Raw genomic sequence first — 20,240 nt, forward strand, 5'->3', positions numbered from 1 at the left:
GGTAGCGAGTCAAATTTCCGATCCATCGTTCACCATAACTATTCTGGGGTAACCAGGGTGTTACACCAACGTCCTTACCAAGTGCGTAACGAGAAGAATTTTTCCCCAAAAAAAATTTACATTACGATTTAACTACATAATAATTAATACTGCAAATTTCTCAACCTCTAAATAGGCGAATTTAGCTTATTTGCCACAAGTACAAATAAATTTTACATAAAAATCTTTAAACAAATTAGGTAGCATCATTAGTTAAAAACTTTTCACCATCTCCAAGTGCGAAAGTTATTGAAAGTTCTAAGGTGCATGTTAGGAATAAATGCTAATTTGTATTACATAATTTTTTAGAATTTTTTAAAGTATATTTTAATAATAATTCAAGAAAAGTATACTTTCAATTATTATGAAAACCGCTAGTATATTTTCTAGAATAAAATATTCACAATTTTATAAACTACATTTTTTTTTGCGACAAAACAAAATTTCAAATCAAGATAAATAGCAAAATTAAATACACAGAAAAAAAAAATTAATTATATAAATAACTTTAGGAGTTCACAAAATGAAAACATTTTTTTTGAAAAGCTAGCCAATGAGTTTCCCTCTCCATTCTCGTTCGACAACAATGCAACCTCGACCTCTCCGTAGACAACGAACACTCATGTTTCAAAGTCACCAATCCCACTTGTAGAGTCGAGCATTAGCTGGGATGGGACTTAGTGGGTGATCGTTTTTCGATATTGGGGGTGTGGGTGTTGGAAGATGTATTGCTGGTGTGGGTGCGTACTCCGTCCGAGATGTTTTTATTCTTGATTTATTTTCCTTTTTTATTTTAATTTACGTTTGGGTGTGGGTGTGGGTCTGGGTATGGGTGTGGGTGTGGGAGTAGTGGGTTTGGGTGTGGGTTTGGGTATGGGTATGGTTGTGGGTGTGGGTGTAGTGGGTTTGGGTGTGGGTGTGGGTGTGGGTCTGGGTGTGGGTGTGGGTGTTGTGGGTGTGGTTGTGGGTGTGGGTCTGGGTATGGGTGTGGGTGTGGGTGTGGGTGTGGGTGTAGTGGGTGTGGGTGTGGGGGGTGTGGGTCTGAGTGTGGGTGTGGGTCTGGGTATGGGTGTGGGTGTAGTGGGTTTGGGTGTGGGTTTGGGTGTGGGTGTGGGTGTGGGTGTAGTGGGTTTGGGTGTGGGTGTGGGTATGGGTGTGGGTATGGTTGTGGGTGTGGGTGTAGTGGGTTTGGGTGTGGGTGTTGTGGGTATGGTTGTGGGTGTGGGTCTGGGTATGGGTGTGGGTGTGGGTGTAGTGGGTTTGGGTGTGGGTGTGGGTGTGGGTGTGGTGGGTTTGGGTGTGTGTGTTGTGGGTTTGGGTGTGGGTGTGGGTGTGGGTGTGGGTGTGGTGGGTTTGGATGTGGGTTTGGGTGATCCCTGAAGCAGTTGATCATCTTTCGGTTGCTGTTTCGTTGATGATGTAGATTTCGGGGCACTCTGAGTGTGAGTGTGGGGGTCGGAGTGGCTGACCTCTGAAGCTGCAGACAGTTGAACCTGAGATTTACATGGACGACATTTTATTTTATTTTATTTTTTAAAATGCAATGCATAAAAATTCAATTTAAAAAAATTAATTGATACACAAAATCATTTTAAATACTTTACGTGATATACCTTCAAATTCTGCCAGGAGCTTTTCATTTCACCAATCACCCTCTCCGCATGTTGTTTCTTGAGCACGGAAAGCTTCCCATAATCCTCTTCAGTACTGACCAATGCCTGTTTTAAGGCATTCACTCGAACAGCCATAACCTCAAGCCTCTTTGCAAGTCGTTCCTTATTCGCCTTCCTTTCGGCCAATTGTCTCTCCAGCTTGGCTATTTCATTATCATCAGCCTCAGCTCGTTTCCTCAACTGCAAGAAATCAGAACACCGTTGCCTCATAGAAGTTTTAAGATCTTCTATCGACTTTTCCTTCTCTTGGACCTCTCTCAACTCTTGTTTTGCAACTTCATACTCTTCACAACTTTGGTCAAAATTAGCCATAAACTCGGTTACCTCGTCTACCTTGTCCTCCTTGCCTAAGCTCTTGCTACTCAGCAAGATTGAAAACGATTTCTTGAGCTCGAAATCTCTCCCCATTCGGATGACATTATCAAGACCAAGATCAAGGCATTGTTTCCAGCTACTTTTTGCATTTGCAATCTCTTCAACGCTCCAAGAAGGAGGATGTAAGCTGCTTATGAAGTTGTCTGAATCAAAAGTCTCTCCTTCTAATAGATTTTGAATGCTAATAAACAAAGTGTCATATTCAGAAAATGAAGATGAAGTAGTTTTTTCTGTTTTTTTCGTGTGTTGGCTTCTGAAACAATTTAATAGAGAAATGAATTAGATGACTAAAATAATATAACTAATAATTAAGCATTAGGCATATATATAACCTGATCAGCCTCCTCATATTTCTTTTTGTCTTGTTCTTCAATATTGAACCTCACCTGCAATTTATGCGATATATCCAAAAGACCAGAATAAAAATACTTAATTTCTTGACAAAAAATGTACTTAATATAACCAACTTTTCAATAATCAATAAAATATACCTCTGCTTCGACCGTGCAAACGTCTCTCCCAAGATAACCATTGCAAGGATCATTTAGTTTAGTGAAAGGAATAAAGGTAGGGAAACCCCGAACCTTGTTATCAGCATAAAACACATTCTTTGCTTCTGCAAATAGTATATATATATAACAAAATTCAACACCTCCTTATCTAGTTTTCTTAGGCTATGAATTAATTAAAATGAAACTTCTACATCAGTAATACCTTTTTTAACTGTTAATTGAGGATTTTCATTGATAACTGATAAGCTATAATAAAAGTGGAGATTTTTACTCCATCCAGGACGAAATGTTTCGGAATCAGCCAATTACATAAATTCAACTTTGTCCCCTTTTGGGAAAATTAGTATCTTCCTGCATATTGTGATTGAATATAAGACCTTTTCATATCACGTAGCAAAATAACCAAAAGTAACCCACTTCAATGTTTTTCATTTTTTTCCTTTCTTAATTAATCAAATATTTAAAATAAAATAAAATTTTATTGTACATATAACATTATATATACTGAGAGATAATTCACACAGGATTATTGTAATAAGGAAACAATATACATTATAATAATAACAAGAAAGCAGTAAAGTCCAACGGATATCTTTCAACAACTTTAAAAATTAATCTATATATGAATCGGTATCCATAATTATAGTGTTACAGACACTCATCGACTTATTATTATTTTTGTAGTGTTCTTTAAGCACCAAACACTCAACTTTTTTCTCCAATAAAGACTCAAAGAATAACAAACTCATCAAATAAAATCCAATTTTACAAATCTTTAACAAGCAACTTAGAATCCTGTCTATCAAACGACTCACAAACAGATATATTTTAAAAAATGACGACACATAATTCATAAAACATAAGCAAATTATAGATAAAAATATAGAGGCAGTTAGTTACCTTCCATGAGGCAGTCAATCAAGAAAAAACCTCTGGCCAATATTAGTTTTGTTTCCAAAATCTTTTGTTTATGTGTGTGTGTATATATTTGTTTCTGGGACTTGTTGGGCGAGAACTGAGAAGGCACAGGTTTCCATTACCCATAATAAGCACCATTTTCGAAATCTGAATCGACAGATTTAAATTACCCATAATACTAAATTTCCATTATGTAATTAAAGAGTTCCGAGGCAAAATTAATCAAACGGATAGAGTTGAATCTTTGAATTCCAACTTAAAATGAATTATCTGCCTCACCTAGAAAATAATCCATCTTCATATCAACTTAATGGAAAATCGCAAGAGTAATTATTAGAGTGAATAATTTATTGTGGGAAATGGAAACGATTATAATATTGTACCATCATACAACGAATTCCATATATTTTAAGAGACTATTTATGACATTTTTTTATTAACAAGTACTTCATTCTCCTAAATGTTTGTGATATATTTGACACAAAATGTGAGTAGAAATAACATATTTGACACAACTTTTATAATATTGCCCTAATGCGCAATTATAAAATTTAATGCAAAAATTAATCAACCATTAGTATTCATTTAATATTTATTTAAAATATGAAGAAAAAAAATTTCTATTTTGTTTTATTATTATCTCACTAAAAAAATAAAAGTAAAAAGTCTACATTTATATTGTATGCTAACACTAAAAAAAATAATAAAAATAGTATAAATGTAAATAAAATAATAATTAATTAATGTTCATCCAAATATGCATCATTTGCCAAATTTAGTATAGCTTTTGGAACACTATTGGAGTAATTTATTTTAAACGTACTATATATTCATTGTATTACTTATTTGACACACCCACTATATATATAAATATATATTTTTTCTTTTTATTGATTTTATTTAAGGATGGTATCCTGTTATACCATATATATTTTAGTATTATATTATATACTATATTGTATATTATATTTTTATATAGTATTATATTTGATATTAACTTTCATAAAAATGTTGTATATTTATATGTAAATATAAGTCAATACTCTATTATACGAAGCATCAAAAAGGTATCCTAAGGGATTTTCAAAATGATTGATTTGAAAATTAAAAAAATATTATTTATCCACACTAAATTCTCGAACAAATCATAATTAAACATCCCAACAACATGTAACTTCTCAAACATAATATAAAAATTAATTAATTAATAATAATTAGAATTTCTCTAAAACTGAAGGAATGTATGTTATAATTATTATATACATCGTCATTTTAAAAAAAATGAGTTATAATTTTTCCACGTGCCAAAAGCAAATTTGCCCTAACCAATAGGGGAAAAAGTGATACTCCTATCTAAGAATTTTCATATATATGCATGTATATAAATTGAGTTTTTTAGGTAATGACATTATTTTTGCCCTTACCGTTAAGTATATTGTACTGATACTAAACATTTGTGTTTATTTTTTCGAAACATTTTAACAAACATGACTACTGTTTACATTTACTACAATATTTCATTTATTAAAAAGAAAAATATATATTAAAGGCATAGTTTTTGACAACCAAAATGGGTAACTAAAATTTTGTTAATTTTGCATATGTCTAACAAATATTTCTTATCTTGTAAATCAATCAATAAATTTTCATTAATGAAGATTTGCAATTTTATTTTATTAATTATATCAATTATATCAATTTAATTAATTATTAAATCAATTTAAATGTATATTAATTATTGATAAATGAGTTTTAGACTCATTTATCTATGTGTTTTTCAGGTAAAGTATCAGGTGTTGGTTTTGTTTTGTTCTATTTTACGCTGGTTTTTGTATGTTTTCAGGTGTCGAAGGGCTTAGGTGACTTAGGTGTGGAAACATGGTGGAAAAATCGACAAAATGACAAAAATTGGTGGAAAACAGTGTTTCGGAGCACTTCCTGCGATTGCAGGAAGTGTGTCTTGTGGCCGCAACTCCAGAGAAATTTTTGCATTTCTAGAGCATTCCTGCAACCACAGGAATGACATCCTGCACCGCAGGATATGTCTACAAATGAAAAAAAACGCAGATTTTTAATTAAGGGTGTTTTGGTCCTTTCATGTTTAAAAAATCGCTAATTAGGTTTAAATTACGATTAAGGAGAGAAAATGAGGCACTTTTTGCAGACTTAGACTGGGAGAGGAGGCTGAGGAGTGGATCTATCATTTAGAGTTTTTTTTCTTCTTCTCTTCTTATTTTTTAGTTTATGTTAATTTCAAGTTTATGGATTTCTTAGTGATGTTTATGAATTAAATTTTGTTTAGGTTTTCTAATTGACTTTCTTGAAACTCTGTTATGATTTAATGCATTTATCTATTTCTTCTTCATCTGAAATCTATTCGATTTGTGTTTATTGTGTATGTAATTGACTGCGCACCTTCACATCTGATTTATGAATTTGAATCAAAATCTGAAAAGTGATATTTGAATATGCTAAAATTGAATAGGCATAGAATTCAATTTAGAACGAGAGTATCAAATTGGTTTATGTGATTTAGGGTTGTATTCATTGCTTCCTATTGTTTGAATTGACCATAGAAATATAGGGAATTCACATTAGGTCGAGTTTTCTATCTCTTAACTCAAATAGTTAACACTTTTGCATGCTTATCATTTCAGTGAGAAGAGTTTCAGTAGTAATTGAATTAAAAAATAATAGAGTGGATAGTAGAGAAGATTAGGATTCCTAATTGTTTCATAGTGAATTTAATCCTTGTGTTCATTTTATTATTTGATTTCTGAAATTTTCATTTATTTCTGTTTTCTTATTTTCAAATTTCATAAATCTAGTTTTCATTAGCCAAATAAAAACTAGAAATTAATTATTTGGTAATTGATAAATCAATCTTCGTGGGACGATACTCGTTCTTATCGAAATTTATTACAAATTGCGATTACGTATACTTGCGTAGCTTTAATTTTCGCAACAAGTTTTTGGCGCCGTTACCGGGGACTGAAAAAAAATTATCAATATTAAGATAGTTAATTTTATTTCTAATTTGGCTGTCTTTTACAATAATTTCTAATTTGTTTGGCTGCAGTTGTTCTTTATTTCAAGTAGTTTCCTTATATGCGCAGTAGAAGGGGAGTTGACAGTCCAATTCTAATTAATCTTGAGATCGAGAAAGAGTGCAAGCGAAACAGAAAAAACAAGAGGGCTGAAAGTTCCACTGTTGTTACAACAGATATTAATAACAACAGTATGGAAAACATGAGCGGGGGAACACCACAAAATCATAATCCTGCCCGTCAAAGAGCTCTACGAGACTATGTACTCCCTACTGTCACATGGGTACACTCATGCATCCGTCCTCCAGCAGTAGAGGCAAATAATTTTGAGATCAAGCCTGCTATATTGCAGATGGTCCTAACTGCTGTTCAATTTAGTGGCCTCCCCACTGAAGACCCCAATATGCACATAGTCAATTTCCTGGAGTTGTGTGTTACTTTCAAGATGAATGGGGCGAGTGATGATGCCTTTAGATTGCGCTTGTTCCCATTCTCACTACGGGAGCGAGCGAAAAGTTGGCTGAATTCACTTGAGGCCAATACTATCACCACTTAGGATGCTCTAGCTCGGAAGTTTTTAGTGAAGTTCTTTCCACCTGCTAAGGCTGCTAAACTGAGAGGGGAGATCAATAACTTCTCTCAACTTGAGGGAGAATCCTTTTATGATGCTTAGGAGAGGTTCAAGGACTTGATCAGAAAATGTCCCCACCACGGTATTGAGAAGCGGATGTTGGTCCACAACTTTTACAATGCTTTGTGCGGTACCACTCGCACAATCATTGATGCAGTAGCGGGAGGAGCGTTTATGAGAAAAAGTGCTAATGAAGCTTATGAACTCTTAGAGGAAATGGCCACTAATAATTACCAATGGCCAAGTGAACGAGTGGGCAGTAATAAAAAGGTTGCAGGGGTTCAAGAATTAGATGCAATCACAGCCTTAACTGCTCAAGTTGCGTCTCTAACTAAGCAGTTGCAACAAAATACCATGTATGCCCAGGTTGTGCAAGCCCAAGTAATGTGTGAATTGTGTGGGGGGTCTCATTGTTGCGATAATTTATTACACGCAAGTGCACGTATCATACAAGTAGTAACTCACACAGGTGAGGTCGAACCCAAGGGAATTGCAGCTAAGTACTAACCAAATTGGATCTATATTTCTATTTGGCAACAATAAAATTTGGTGTTAAAATAATAATGCAGAAAACAAAACAAGCAAAACAACAATTAAAAAGGGGTTTAACAATTGATGTGAAATTAGGAATATGATTTCAATTGCTTTGATTTCCCAATTGTTAATACTAGTCAACTATTCTTCGTCCTCCTATGTGATGACAGATTATAAAATCACCTAAATTCTTTTCAGATCATAAAGGTACTAAATTGCATGTCAACTACTGCATCTATGAGATAGTACAACAAACAATTCGCATTAAGCAATAATCTAAAAGTCACACAAGCTATGCAAATACTTTCGTTTCACATCAAAACCTATGTTTATTCATTTAGAGCATTCCTAATATTCACTTTTCAGATTTCATATTAGGATCATGAATCATGCTTAAGGTGATCAATCTCAAACATGTATTAAGCACAAAGATGAACAAATCACATAAACAAGGAAGAAAGAACGATCAAATAGCATTAATCCATGGAATAATCTCAGTCAATATCCATCAAATCCCTAAATAGGAGTTTAGCTCATAATCTCAGTATTCATATCCATAATCAAACTAAACATAGACAATAACATAGAAAATTAAAGAAAAAGAGAATGAAACTAGACTGGGAATTGTCACAGATCGCCCACGCTCGTCCAAGCTTCTTCTTCTTCTTCTTCTTTTTTCAGTTGTTTCTGTCTCACCCCTCTAATTCACGTTTTTCTGCTCTTAAAATCGCATTAGAAATCGTAACCCTAAATTATCCCATGTGAATTGACCAAAATGCCCTTCATTTAAAAATCTGCCGAATTTCAATTTCCAACAACCTAGCGCGGTCGCGCTCTATAGTAGCGAGGTCGCTCTACTCTCTCAGAAAAGGCATTTTTGATAGCTTTACGAATTTTTGTGCTTTTTGGGCATCTTTTTCATTCTAAATCATCCCAATCCTTCAAAACCTGAAAATAAACAAAAAAAAACACAAACACAAGCGTAAAATAGAACAAAACAACCCTAAACCTCTAAAATACTTCCTAAGTAGACACACTAAAAAAAGTCTAAAACTCGCTAATCAAATTCCCCAAAACTTAACATTTACTCGCCCTCGAGTAAAGAACTCTAAACAATCCTAAAAACCTAAAACAACTAAACAAAGACAAATCAAATTGACAACGACAAATCAAGCCTCCAAATTATGTTTGTCATGCTCATATAGTTTTCAGAAAATCCAGCCATCATGATAATCTAGAATTTCGATCAAAACATTTCTTCAACTCACTCAATTCCAAACAAATATATGTTTGCCTAATCATGGTCAATAAATAACATGCATTTGAATCTATTTAAACTTACCAAATCACTCACCACAAACCATCAAATCTTATTATCTCATATGCTTGCATCACTTACTACTCTCCACTAATATAGACAACACATGCTCAAGAATCAATAGGGCTTTTATAGCGTATAACGATAGGCTTAGGCATGGGTAGACGAGAAGTCATTTAGGCTCAAGATTACCATATGCATACAAACCATACAAACCAAACTTGATATCCACATTACAGTTCACAGACAATCCCAGTATTTCCTTTTTTTTTTTTTTCAAGATTGAGATAATTCACACTTAGATTTTTTTTTTTAACAAGGAAGAAACTACACTCCCCCAAACTTGTTTTTTTTTTTTTTTAGGGACAAATCTCAATCTTTTTATTTATAACACTCCACAATACACCCTATTACAAAACCAATCCCCCAATCATCATTCACTTGTATGCTCACGGTAGTCATTCAAGGGAAGGAAATATAATAACATGGTTAAAGTAAGCTCAAAATAGATGTCAAAACAAAGAATGTAACATTAGGCTCAAAAAGGACAACTAGGGATTAAATTAATCAAGGTTGGCTTGAAAGGTTCAATCGTTCCAACAAAAATCGCCTAAATCACCTTCCTAAGTATGCATTATCTACGATTTCGCCTCAAGTAGCAAGCAAGGAAGTTCTAAGCATAATCATCCATCTTTCCTAAAACCATAATTAAGCAAGCATAAATATCATCAAATGCACGAGATTTATCTAAAAATCATGATCAAGCTCTCATATATTTAGATAGACCCAAGCAACTCAAAGAAACATTCAACCAAGTACACAGATTTTGTTCAATTTTATGGCTTTCATTTTGTTGACACCGTTTTTCGTCAACAGATAAAAGAAGAGAGCACGTAAACAATTAAAGACAATGGCCAAAAGAAATAAACGAATCAAACACACGATTTTTTACGTGGTTCAGCAGTTAAATCTGCCTAGTCCACAAGTCTCTGTTATTAATCTCAAGATTATCTCTGAACAATTCTTTAGCATGAATTCTACAGAGTTTTCTCCCAAGGATCAGAATTTCGGTCATTTACAATGGTGCATGACTTCTCTATTTATAGAGAAGGTTGCCGAATACTATCCCACATATTTTGGGTAGTTACTCTTTTGTGAATAAAAATAAATGGCTTTAAATGCCTTTAATCAGATAAAAAAGGAAACGTCCCTGATGACCAGGGAACGCATAACTGACTAAATAATATCCCACGATTCTTGGGGATTTACATCAATAAATGAGGATTACATCTCATGCTTACAATACTTATAGATATTCGAGGTGGTTATAGCGTATCTCCAAGGCTTTAGCATTTCAGGTTTCATGTCATTATGCAAGCCACTGACATCTCCCGAGCTAACGTTGCTTTCGAGATGGGATATCGAGCTCAAGACCCATGCTCCGAAGTTCCTGAAGATGAAGGTATTCTCGGAACTACCTTTCGAGATCGAGATCATTTCGAGATCACCGCATTCGAGACCATATATCATACTTTGCAGGCTCGACTTACAATCCTAGATCACTCTAATCCTCACGAGACCATTTGTTGCGAACTCAGCTTTCGAGGTCATATTTACTATGGCTCGAAATCTGGGTATAACACATTTCATCCAACTATACAAGCAATTCATTCAATCATTATCATCAGCTAATCATCATATACTTGATTTATCAGACACTCTAAACACCCTAAACAAGACACACATAAAAGACAAAACATAAAAGAAAAACACTCAAACAACAATAAATTCATTTCCCCCAAACTTAATCTAAACATTGTCCCCAATGTTTTAAAGAAAAGCTAAGGAAAAAGAAACTTACCTGACAACTCAAACATCTCATGACGAAGGACCCTCACCACCATCTCCCTCAGGTGGAGGATAACCAAAATGCGGTGGCTGAGGAAACTGGGTCAACTGACTAGTATCAATGCCAAAATGTGACGCAAAGGCCTGATGGTATCCATGTTGGTACTGAGCCATATTCACACTCCATAAATGATGTTCTTGGAAATTGAGCTCCAACCTACTCATCCTCTCTTCCAAAGAATAGGAAGAAAGAGGACGCCTAGGTCGGGCCTGAGACGAAGTACCACCTGCAGAAACAACACTAGAAGGACCAACTGTTTTGGTCTTGTTAATAGTAATTGTGTCATAAATCACAGGAGTCAAAAGTTCCTCAGTCTCATTAAATTCAACCCCAGCTTGCAAGCACAAACTCGTTATCAAACTAGGAAAATATAACCCCACATTTTGATTGAATAATGAATATTGTATTTAAGAAGTTATAATCCTACCAACATCAATAGTCATGCCAGATAAAACAGAATAAAGTAACACCGCCTTATCAGTATTTATAGTAGTCAAGTGACCACTAGGTGTCAGATTCGCACAAAGGAAATTTAACCAGACTCTTTTCTCTCTAGTTAACAAGTTAAAAGGGAATCCTATTCTAGTTTGCCCATGATAAGTCCATTGAGTCCCAGCTGGAGTCAAAGCAGTTAAAATTCTATCCCAAGTACTCTCCTCACACAATTCATTTCTCAAAGCTTGATACTCATCATTGTCATTTGTGGGCAACCTAAGGAAATCATTAATTGTTTTTCTGTCAAAATGGACAGTTTTCCCTCTAACTATGGCTTTCCAAGAATAATCATGGTCAAACGCATTGGCATAAAACTCTCTCACAATTGGTATCACAGCAGAAATAGGTGGGGAACAAAAATATTTCCAATGGTGGACGTTAATGACATTGACATACTCTCCAGGAACAGTAAACTCTCCATCAGCATTTGTTGCAAATCCCCTCTCCTGAATTAAACTCCTAGACTTTTCAATTTTATACCTAGACTGAGCAGGGGCAGAAGTAAATCTAGGATCAGTAAATTCAGTGTCAGGTTCCTGAGTTTCAGGCACTTGTTGTTGTTGTACTTTTTTACTTCTTTTCTTAGAAGGCGCCATATCACAAAACCAAAATAACAAAGCACTAGAACACAAAGGCTACACCCAACAATAACAAATAAACACTAAGAAATTGACAATTATGGATGCACCAACAACAATTTTCAATGTGAAAATGTATGCAAAAATAACCAAATTGAAACAATACCCAAGCAAGTATATTATGACCAATAATGCCCAAATAGAAACTCAATTTGATCTCTAATGCACCAATTATTCACATGGAACAAAACCTCTCAAATTCATGCCCTAGAATATTCAAATGCAAATTTCCCTCAAGTTTCAATGAAATTCAACTAATCAATTGATAGGAATTCACAAGCATCACAATAATTTCATCAAATTCAATCCAATTTCATGAAAACATCAAGAAATGCGAAACCCCCAATTGCTAGGTCAAAATTTACCCCAAAGTTTTTTTTTTCAATTTTTCATCAAATTACCAAGAGAAATCCTTAAACCCATGAACATTCAAGTACATGATCATCATTAAGCACTAAAAATCCGGAAAACAACCAACTATTACAGCCCAAACATAACAAATTCGGATTCTATTATGGAATTCAATGAAAACCAAGAAAAGAAACAAAATTCATATAAGTAAGGCTAACAATGGAGGATTACATTAATCTATGCTTGTAAACAAGAGATTAATTCAAGAAAACATACCTTAGTATGACCTTAGTGTGAAACTCAGATGAAGGGAGTGAAAAAGGAGAAGAAGAAAAAAAATGAAAGAGAAGAGAAGAAATTTGAAGAAAATGTAAAAAAAAATCGTGTTTCTTGATGTTTTAAACACCCTGGTAGCTCCAGCGCGGTCGCAGCACATACAGCGCGATCGCGCTACCGTCCTCCAAAGCCGTGTATGTTCGGCGTCGAGTGCAATCGCGGCGCTCCTAGCGCGGTCGCGCTACTGCACTCGCTTGGCCTGGCTCTTTGTGAGTGTGGTCGCACCCCTCGTGGTGCTGTCACACTGATGGCCTCGATTGGCCTGGCTCTCTGTGAGCGCGGTCACGCCCCTCATGGCGCGGTCGCGCTGATGGCCTAGATTGTGTTTTTTTTAACCCTTTTCACGGTTCTTCATTACATAAATATATATAAAACTAAATAAATAAATAAGAAAAATTAAAACTTAGAATGTCTCAAACTGAACAAAAATTACTGTAAAAACTTGGGGTGCCTCCCAATAGCGCTGTCGTTGACGTTATATAGCCGGACGCTGATTTCCTCTTTACTACGGCGCCAAGAGGATGGCGGACTTGGCTTGATCAAACTGACCACCCAAGTAGAGCTTCAACCGCTGACCATTTACTTTAAAGTTGCCAGTCTTTTCACTTTTTACTTCGACGGAGCCATAAGGAAACACTTGTAATACCGTGAAAGGACCAGACCATCTAGATTTTAGCTTGCCCGGAAAAAGTTTCAATCTTGAATTAAATAGTAATACCTGCTGACCTGGTTGAAATTCCTTCCTGACAAGGTTCTGGTCATGCCAATTCTTAGTCCTCTCCTTGTAAATCTTGGCGTTCTCATAGGCTTCATTTCTATACTCCTCCAGCTCGTTCAATTGCAAAAGCCTCTTCTCACCAGCTGCTACCAAGTCCATGTTCAAGGTCTTCATGGCCCAAAATGCTCTATGCTCAAGTTCCACTGGAAGATGACACGCTTTCTCAAAGACCAACCTATATGGTGACATACCAATAGGTGTTTTGAAAGCTGTTCTGTATGCCCACAAGGCGTCATCGAGCTTCTTAGACCAGTCTTTCCTCGAACGTTGTACTGTCTTCTCCAAGATTAACTTAATTTCCCGGTTGGAAATATCAGCTTGTCCATTACTCTACGGGTGATAAGGTAATGATGTTCTATGTCTAACTCCATATCTCGCAAGTAACACTTCAAATTGCTTGTTACAAAAATGACTCCCTTCATCACTAATAATAGCTCTAGGAGTACCAAACCGGGTAAAAATGTACTTTTGGAGAAAAGTAAGAACTATTTTACCATCATTAGCATGAGTTGCAGCTGCTTCTACCCACTGAGAAACGTAGTCCACAGCTAGCAAAATAAACAGATTGTTGTACGATGATGGAAAAGGACCCATGAAGTCAATACCCCACACATCAAACAGTTCCACTTCTAAAATACCAGTGAAAGGCATCTCGTTCCTCCTTGAAATATTACCAGTCCTCTGACAACGATCACATGCCTTGACAAACTCATGAGCATCCTTAAAGAGAGTTGGCCAAAAGAAACCACTTTGTAGAACCTTTGCAGCAGTCCTTGTCCCACCAAAGTGACCTCCACACTGCAAACTATGACAATGATTCAGGATAGAGTACATCTCCTCTTCAGGAACACATCTTCTGATTATCTGATCGGCACAGTGCTTGTAGAGGATTGGCTCTTCCCAATAATAGTGCTTTACCTCGGAAAATAATTTCTTCAATTGTTGTCTTGTCATGTCAGAAGGTGTGATGTTTGCAGCTAGAAAGTTGACATAATCAGCAAACCATAGGACCATCAAACTTTCCTTTAAAGCAAACAACTACTCATCAGGGAACTCATCATTTATCTGGACTTCCTTCATATTCTGACTCTCTTCTAACTCCAGTCTTGACAAATGATCTGCTACTAGGTTCTCGGTACCCTTCTTGTCTCTGATTTCTAGATCAAACTCCTGGAGGAGAAGGACCCATCGGATTAGTCTTGGTTTGGCATCCTTCTTGGTCATAAGGTATTTGATCGCCGAATGGTCTGTGTACACAATAACCTTATTCCCGATTAAATATGGCCTAAACTTGTCACAAGCGAAGACTATGGCCAACATCTCCTTTTCAGTAGTAGCATAGTTCAACTGAGCATCATTCAAGGTCCTAATAGCATAGTAGATGGTGTGAAAAACCTTGTCAACTCGTTGACCCAACACGGCTCCGACAGCATAGTTACTTGCATCACACATTAACTCGAACGGAAGCTCCCAATTTGGTGCAATGACTATAGGTGCCGAAATCAATTTTTCCTTAAGAGTTTGAAAAGCCTTCATACACTATTTTCCAAACTCTAAGGGCACTCCATTAGCAAGAAAATTAGACAATGACTTGGAGATCTTTGAGAAATCCTTTATAAACCGTCTGTAGAAACCAGCATGACACAAAAAGCTACGAATCCCCTTTATCGAAATTGGAGGGAGAAAATTCTCAATAGTAGAAACCTTGGCTTTGTCTACCTCAATGCCTTCCTGTGAGAACTTGTGTCCCAAAACAATCCCCTCTCTAACCATGAAATGGCACTTCTCCCAATTAAGCACCAAATTGGATTCTTCACATCGAATCAATACCAGCTCCAAATTCCTCAAATAATGGTCAAATGACGAGCCAAACACTGAGAAATCATCCATGAAAATTTCTATACAATTCTCAACAAAGTCAGAAAAAATAGCCATCATACACCGTTGGAAAGTTGTTGGTGCATTACATAGCCCAAATGGCATCCTTCGGAAAGCAAATGTGCCATAAGGACATGTAAATGTCTTTTTCTCTTGGTCCTCTGGTGCAATGACTATTTGATGATACCCGGAGTAACCATCCAAAAAACAATAATACTCCTAACCCGCCAATCTGTCTAACATCTGATCAAGGAATGGAAGGGGAAAATGGTCTTTCCTTGTTGCCTTGTTGAGCTTGCGGTAGTTAATGCATATTCTCCAACCAGTAACAGTTCTTGTTGGAATTAACTCGTTCTTTTCATTCTTCACTACCGTCATTCCCCCCTTTTTAGGTACTACCTGGACCGGACTCACCCACTTACTGTTAGAAATTGGGTAAGCCACCCCTGCATCTAACCACTTCACCACTTCCTTTCTCACAATTTCCTTCATTGGCGGATTGAGTCTTCTTTGGGCATCTATGGCTGGTTTGACTCCATCCTCCATTAAAATCCAGTGCATAACAGTAGAAGGGCTGATCCCCTTGATGTCTGCCAAAGTCCACCCAATGGCCTTCATGTGCACTCTCAAAGTTCACAACAATTTTTCAGTCTCCACATCAGAAAGTGAAGCCGAAACTATAACTGGAAGTGTCTTGTTTTCACCCAAAAACTCATACCTCAGATGGTCAGGAAGCACCTTCAATTCTAACTCCGGGGGCTTCTCAACTGAGGGCAATGACCTTTTTGGCACTGCCCCAAGCTCTTCAAAGTATTTCCTCTTCAATGGCCCATAAGAATTAAGCCATTTTGCATACTCCATAGCTTCCTTTCCATCTTGATCACTAATCTCATCTTCAACCAAACTCAACTCAAGAGGATCATTTATCAATTTTCTCTCTTCCACTAAGTTACCCATTACATCAACCGAAAAGCAATTGTCACTAGCTTCAGGATAAGTCATGGCCTTGAGCACATTGAATACAACTTCTTCCCCTTTCACTCTCAACTTCAACTCACCCTTTTGAACATCTATAAGTGCTTGGCCTGTTGCCAAGAAGGGCCTCCCAAGGATAATGGGAACATTGTTATCCTCTTCCATGTCAAGAACTTTGAAATCGACAGGAAAAATAAACTTCTCCACCTTGACAAGGACATCTTCAATTACCCCTCTTGGATGTGCCAACGAACGATCAACTAGTTGCAAAGTTACAATTGTGGGCTTGGCTTCTCCAAGTTGCAATCTCTTGAAAACTGACAATGGCATCAGGTTGATACTAGCCCCCAAATCACAAAGAGCATTTATTCCCTCAATTCTTCCAATAGTGCATGGTATTGTGAAACTCCCAAGATCTCTCAGTTTAGGAGGGAGCTTCTTTTGCAGTATAGCACTACACTCTTCCGTCAATGCCACAGTTTCAAAGTCCTCCATCTTCCTCTTCTTGGACAAGATGTCCTTCATGAACTTGACATAGCTCGGCATTTGCTCTAAGGCCTCTGCAAATGGAATGTTGATATGCAGTTTCTTGAATACTTCCAGAAATTTAGTAAACTACTTGTCCATGTTGTTCTTACGGAGCCTTTGGGGGTAAGGAATCTTTATGTGATGCTCAATACTAATTGGTGGCGAAGTTTCTTTTGTTGGTATACCTTCAGTAGCCTTTTTCTCACTGTGCTTCTTTTCCTCTTTTGCCGGTGCCTGTGCCTGTTGATCCTAACCCACTTCTTCAACTAGCTGCTTCTTACTTGGTCCCTCATAATTCTTCCCACTTCTTAACGTGATTTCCTTGCAATTCTCTTTCGGATCGACTTTCAGTGGTGCTAGGCAAGTTACCTTGGGCACGATTAGCCATGAGAGTATCCAATTGTCCCATTTGGGTCTCCAGATTTCTAATAGAAGACCGAGTTTCAGCCATGAATTGGTTTAACACATCTGACTGAGCATTAGAATTTCCACCAAAATTTTGTTGTTGTTGATGATGAGTGGGCGGTTGAGGTTGTTGCTGCGGCCTAAATCTCGGCTGAAAGAACCCCTGTGGCTGTTGTTGGTTTGAAGATTGGCCTTGCTGATCATTCTTCCAAGAAAAATTGGGATGATTCCTCCACCCTTGGTTGAAGGAATTGGAATAAGGGTTATTATTGCTCTGTCGAGGAAAATTCTCAATAGCTTGAGCTTGCTCCATAGGCATGTTGTTTACATCAGCATACTGACACTGTTCATAGGCATGAGGGCCCCCACATACTTCACACAGAGTCTAGGCCTGTTGTACTTGAGCTGTTATTATATTGCCTTGCAATTGCTTAGTCAAGGCCTCAACTTGAGCAGTCAACTTCGAAATTGCATCCACTTCATACATACCGGCCACTTTCCTTGAAGAGCTTCTTTCACTTGGCCACTGCTGATTATTCATGGCCATTTCCTCCAACAAGTCATATGCCTCATTGGCGCTCTTTCTCATAAACGCACCACCAGCTGCTGCATCAATGAGTGTGCGAGTAGTACCACCCAACCCATTATAAAAATTATGGACTAGCATCCATTTCTCTATTCCGTGATGCGGGCACTTTCTTATCAAATCTTTGAATCTCTCCCAAGCTTCATAAAGAGCCTCATTATCCAACTGATAAAAATTATTAATCTCTCCTCTCAACTTAGCTGCTTTAGCTGGAAGGAAAAACTTGGAGAGGAACTTCAGCGCTAGATCATCCCATGTATTGATTGAGTTAGGTGGCAAAGATACCAACCAACTCTTAGCTCGCTCCCTCAGAGAAAATGGGAATAATCTAAGTCTGATAGCATCATCACTGACTCCATTCATCTTAAATGTCTGACAGAGCTCCATGAAGTTAGAGAGATGCATGTTTGGGTCTTCAGTGGGTAGTCCCCCAAACTGGACTGTGGATTGAACCATCTGAAGTATGGCTGGCTTTATCTCAAAATTGTTTGCATCTACAACAGGTGGTCTTATACAAGACTAGACCCCTGTCATTGTTGGCAACACATAGTCCCTTAGGCTACGGTCGGGTGGATTCTGACCATTAGTCTGCTCTTCTACAGCACCCCCATTATTACCGTTGTTGGCCATAACTTCCTCTTGCTCAATCCTTTGTACAACTTTTTCCAACCTTTTGTTTCTTCTGTTTTGCCGACAAGTCTTCTCTATCTCAGGATCAACAGGCACTCTTGCAGCTGGTCCTTGACGTCGCATAAACCAATGGTACCTGAGATGAGATAAGAAGAATTGGACACAAACAAGTTAGCAAAAAGTGAAAAGAAGACCAAATTAGAATTTAATCCAATTAACGTAATATCAACTAAACAATTCCCCGGCAACGGCGCCAAAAACTTGGTGCGATAATTTATTACACGCAAGTGCACGTATCATACAAGTAGTAACTCACACAGGTGAGGTCGAACCCAAGGGAATTGCAGCTAAGTACTAACCAAATTGGATCTATATTTCTATTTGGCAACAATACAATTTGGTGTTAAAATAATAATGCAGAAAACAAAACAAGCAAAACAACAATTAAAAAGGGGTTTAACAATTGATGTGAAATTAGGAATATGATTTCAATTGCTTTGATTTCCCAATTGTTAATACTAGTCAACTATTCTTCGTCCTCCTATGTGATGACAGATTATAAAATCACCTAAATTCTTTTCAGATCATAAAGGTACTAAATTGCATGTCAACTACTGCATCTATGAGATAGTACAACAAACAATTCGCATTAAGCAATAATCTAAAAGTCACACAAGCTATGCAAATACTTTCGTTTCACATCAAAACCTATGTTTATTCATTTAGAGCATTCCTAATATTCACTTTTCAGATTTCATATTAGGATCATGAATCATGCTTAAGGTGATCAATCTCAAACATGTATTAAGCACAAAGATGAACAAATCACATAAACAAGGAAGAAAGAACGATCAAATAGCATTAATCCATGGAATAATCTCAGTCAATATCCATCAAATCCCTAAATAGGAGTTTAGCTCATAATCTCAGTATTCATATCCATAATCAAACTAAACATAGACAATAACATAGAAAATTAAAGAAAAAGAGAATGAAACTAGATTGGGAATTGTCACAGATCGCCCACGCTCGTCCAAGCTTCTTCTTCTTCTTCTTATTTTTTCAGTTGTTTCTGTCTCACCCCTCTAATTCACGTTTTTCTGCTCTTAAAATCGCATTAGAAATCGTAACCCTAAATTATCCCATGTGAATTGACCAAAATGCCCTTCATTTAAAAATCTGTCGAATTTCAATTTCCAGCAACCTAGCGCGGTCGCTCTCTATAGTAGCGAGGTCGCTCTACTCTCTCAGAAAAGGCATTTTTGACAGCTTTACAAATTTTTGTGCTTTTTGGGCATTTTTTTCATTCTAAATCATCCCAATCCTTCAAAACCTGAAAATAAACAAAAACAACACAAAACAAGCATAAAATAGAACAAAACAACCCTAAACCTTTAAAATACTTCCTAAGTAGACACACTAAAACAAGTCTAAAACTCGCTAATCACTCATCCTTTTGACTAGTGCCAAGCTGTTTTAGATCCCAACAATGTCCCATTAGATCAAGCTCAAGTTCAGGCAGTGAGTAATTTTCAGAGGCCCTACAACAATCCCTACTCTAACTCATATAATCCGGGGTGGAGAAATCATTCTAACTTTTCCTGGAGAAATAATCAAGGCCAACAACAACCGTTTCAACCACGGTATCATCGGCCTATGACTCAGCACCACCACAAGCATCAAC

The 20,240-nt window shown here is 36.7% G+C and overlaps 2 protein-coding genes and 2 non-coding genes across 4 annotated transcripts; 2 read left to right on the forward strand and 2 right to left on the reverse strand.

Annotated features, from left to right (window-relative positions):
• The first annotated feature begins 867 nt into the window (after positions 1-867).
• On the forward strand, positions 868-1,419 carry LOC133795568 (glycine-rich cell wall structural protein 1-like). Its single transcript, XM_062233021.1, has one exon. The coding sequence runs from the start codon at positions 868-870 to the stop codon at positions 1,417-1,419; it is 552 nt and encodes a 183-aa protein (XP_062089005.1).
• A 5,755-nt stretch (positions 1,420-7,174) lies between these two features.
• LOC133798852 (small nucleolar RNA R71) lies at positions 7,175-7,281 on the reverse strand. Its single transcript, XR_009876069.1, has one exon. It is a non-coding gene; the product is annotated as a small nucleolar RNA R71 (small nucleolar RNA).
• Positions 7,282-16,065: 8,784 nt separating this feature from the next.
• On the reverse strand, positions 16,066-18,679 carry LOC133795570 (uncharacterized). Its single transcript, XM_062233022.1, has 5 exons — positions 18,508-18,679; positions 17,741-18,168; positions 17,249-17,683; positions 17,121-17,175; positions 16,066-16,967 (listed from the first exon to the last, which is right to left on the reverse strand). Exons 1-5 carry the CDS (start codon positions 18,677-18,679, stop codon positions 16,066-16,068), a joined length of 1,992 nt encoding a protein of 663 aa, XP_062089006.1.
• On the forward strand, positions 18,018-18,124 carry LOC133798890 (small nucleolar RNA R71). Its single transcript, XR_009876106.1, has one exon. It is a non-coding gene; the product is annotated as a small nucleolar RNA R71 (small nucleolar RNA).
• Positions 18,680-20,240: the final 1,561 nt, after the last annotated feature.

Source organism: Humulus lupulus, chromosome 8 (assembly GCF_963169125.1).
Source record: "Humulus lupulus chromosome 8, drHumLupu1.1, whole genome shotgun sequence".
Lineage (NCBI taxonomy): Eukaryota > Viridiplantae > Streptophyta > Magnoliopsida > Rosales > Cannabaceae > Humulus > Humulus lupulus.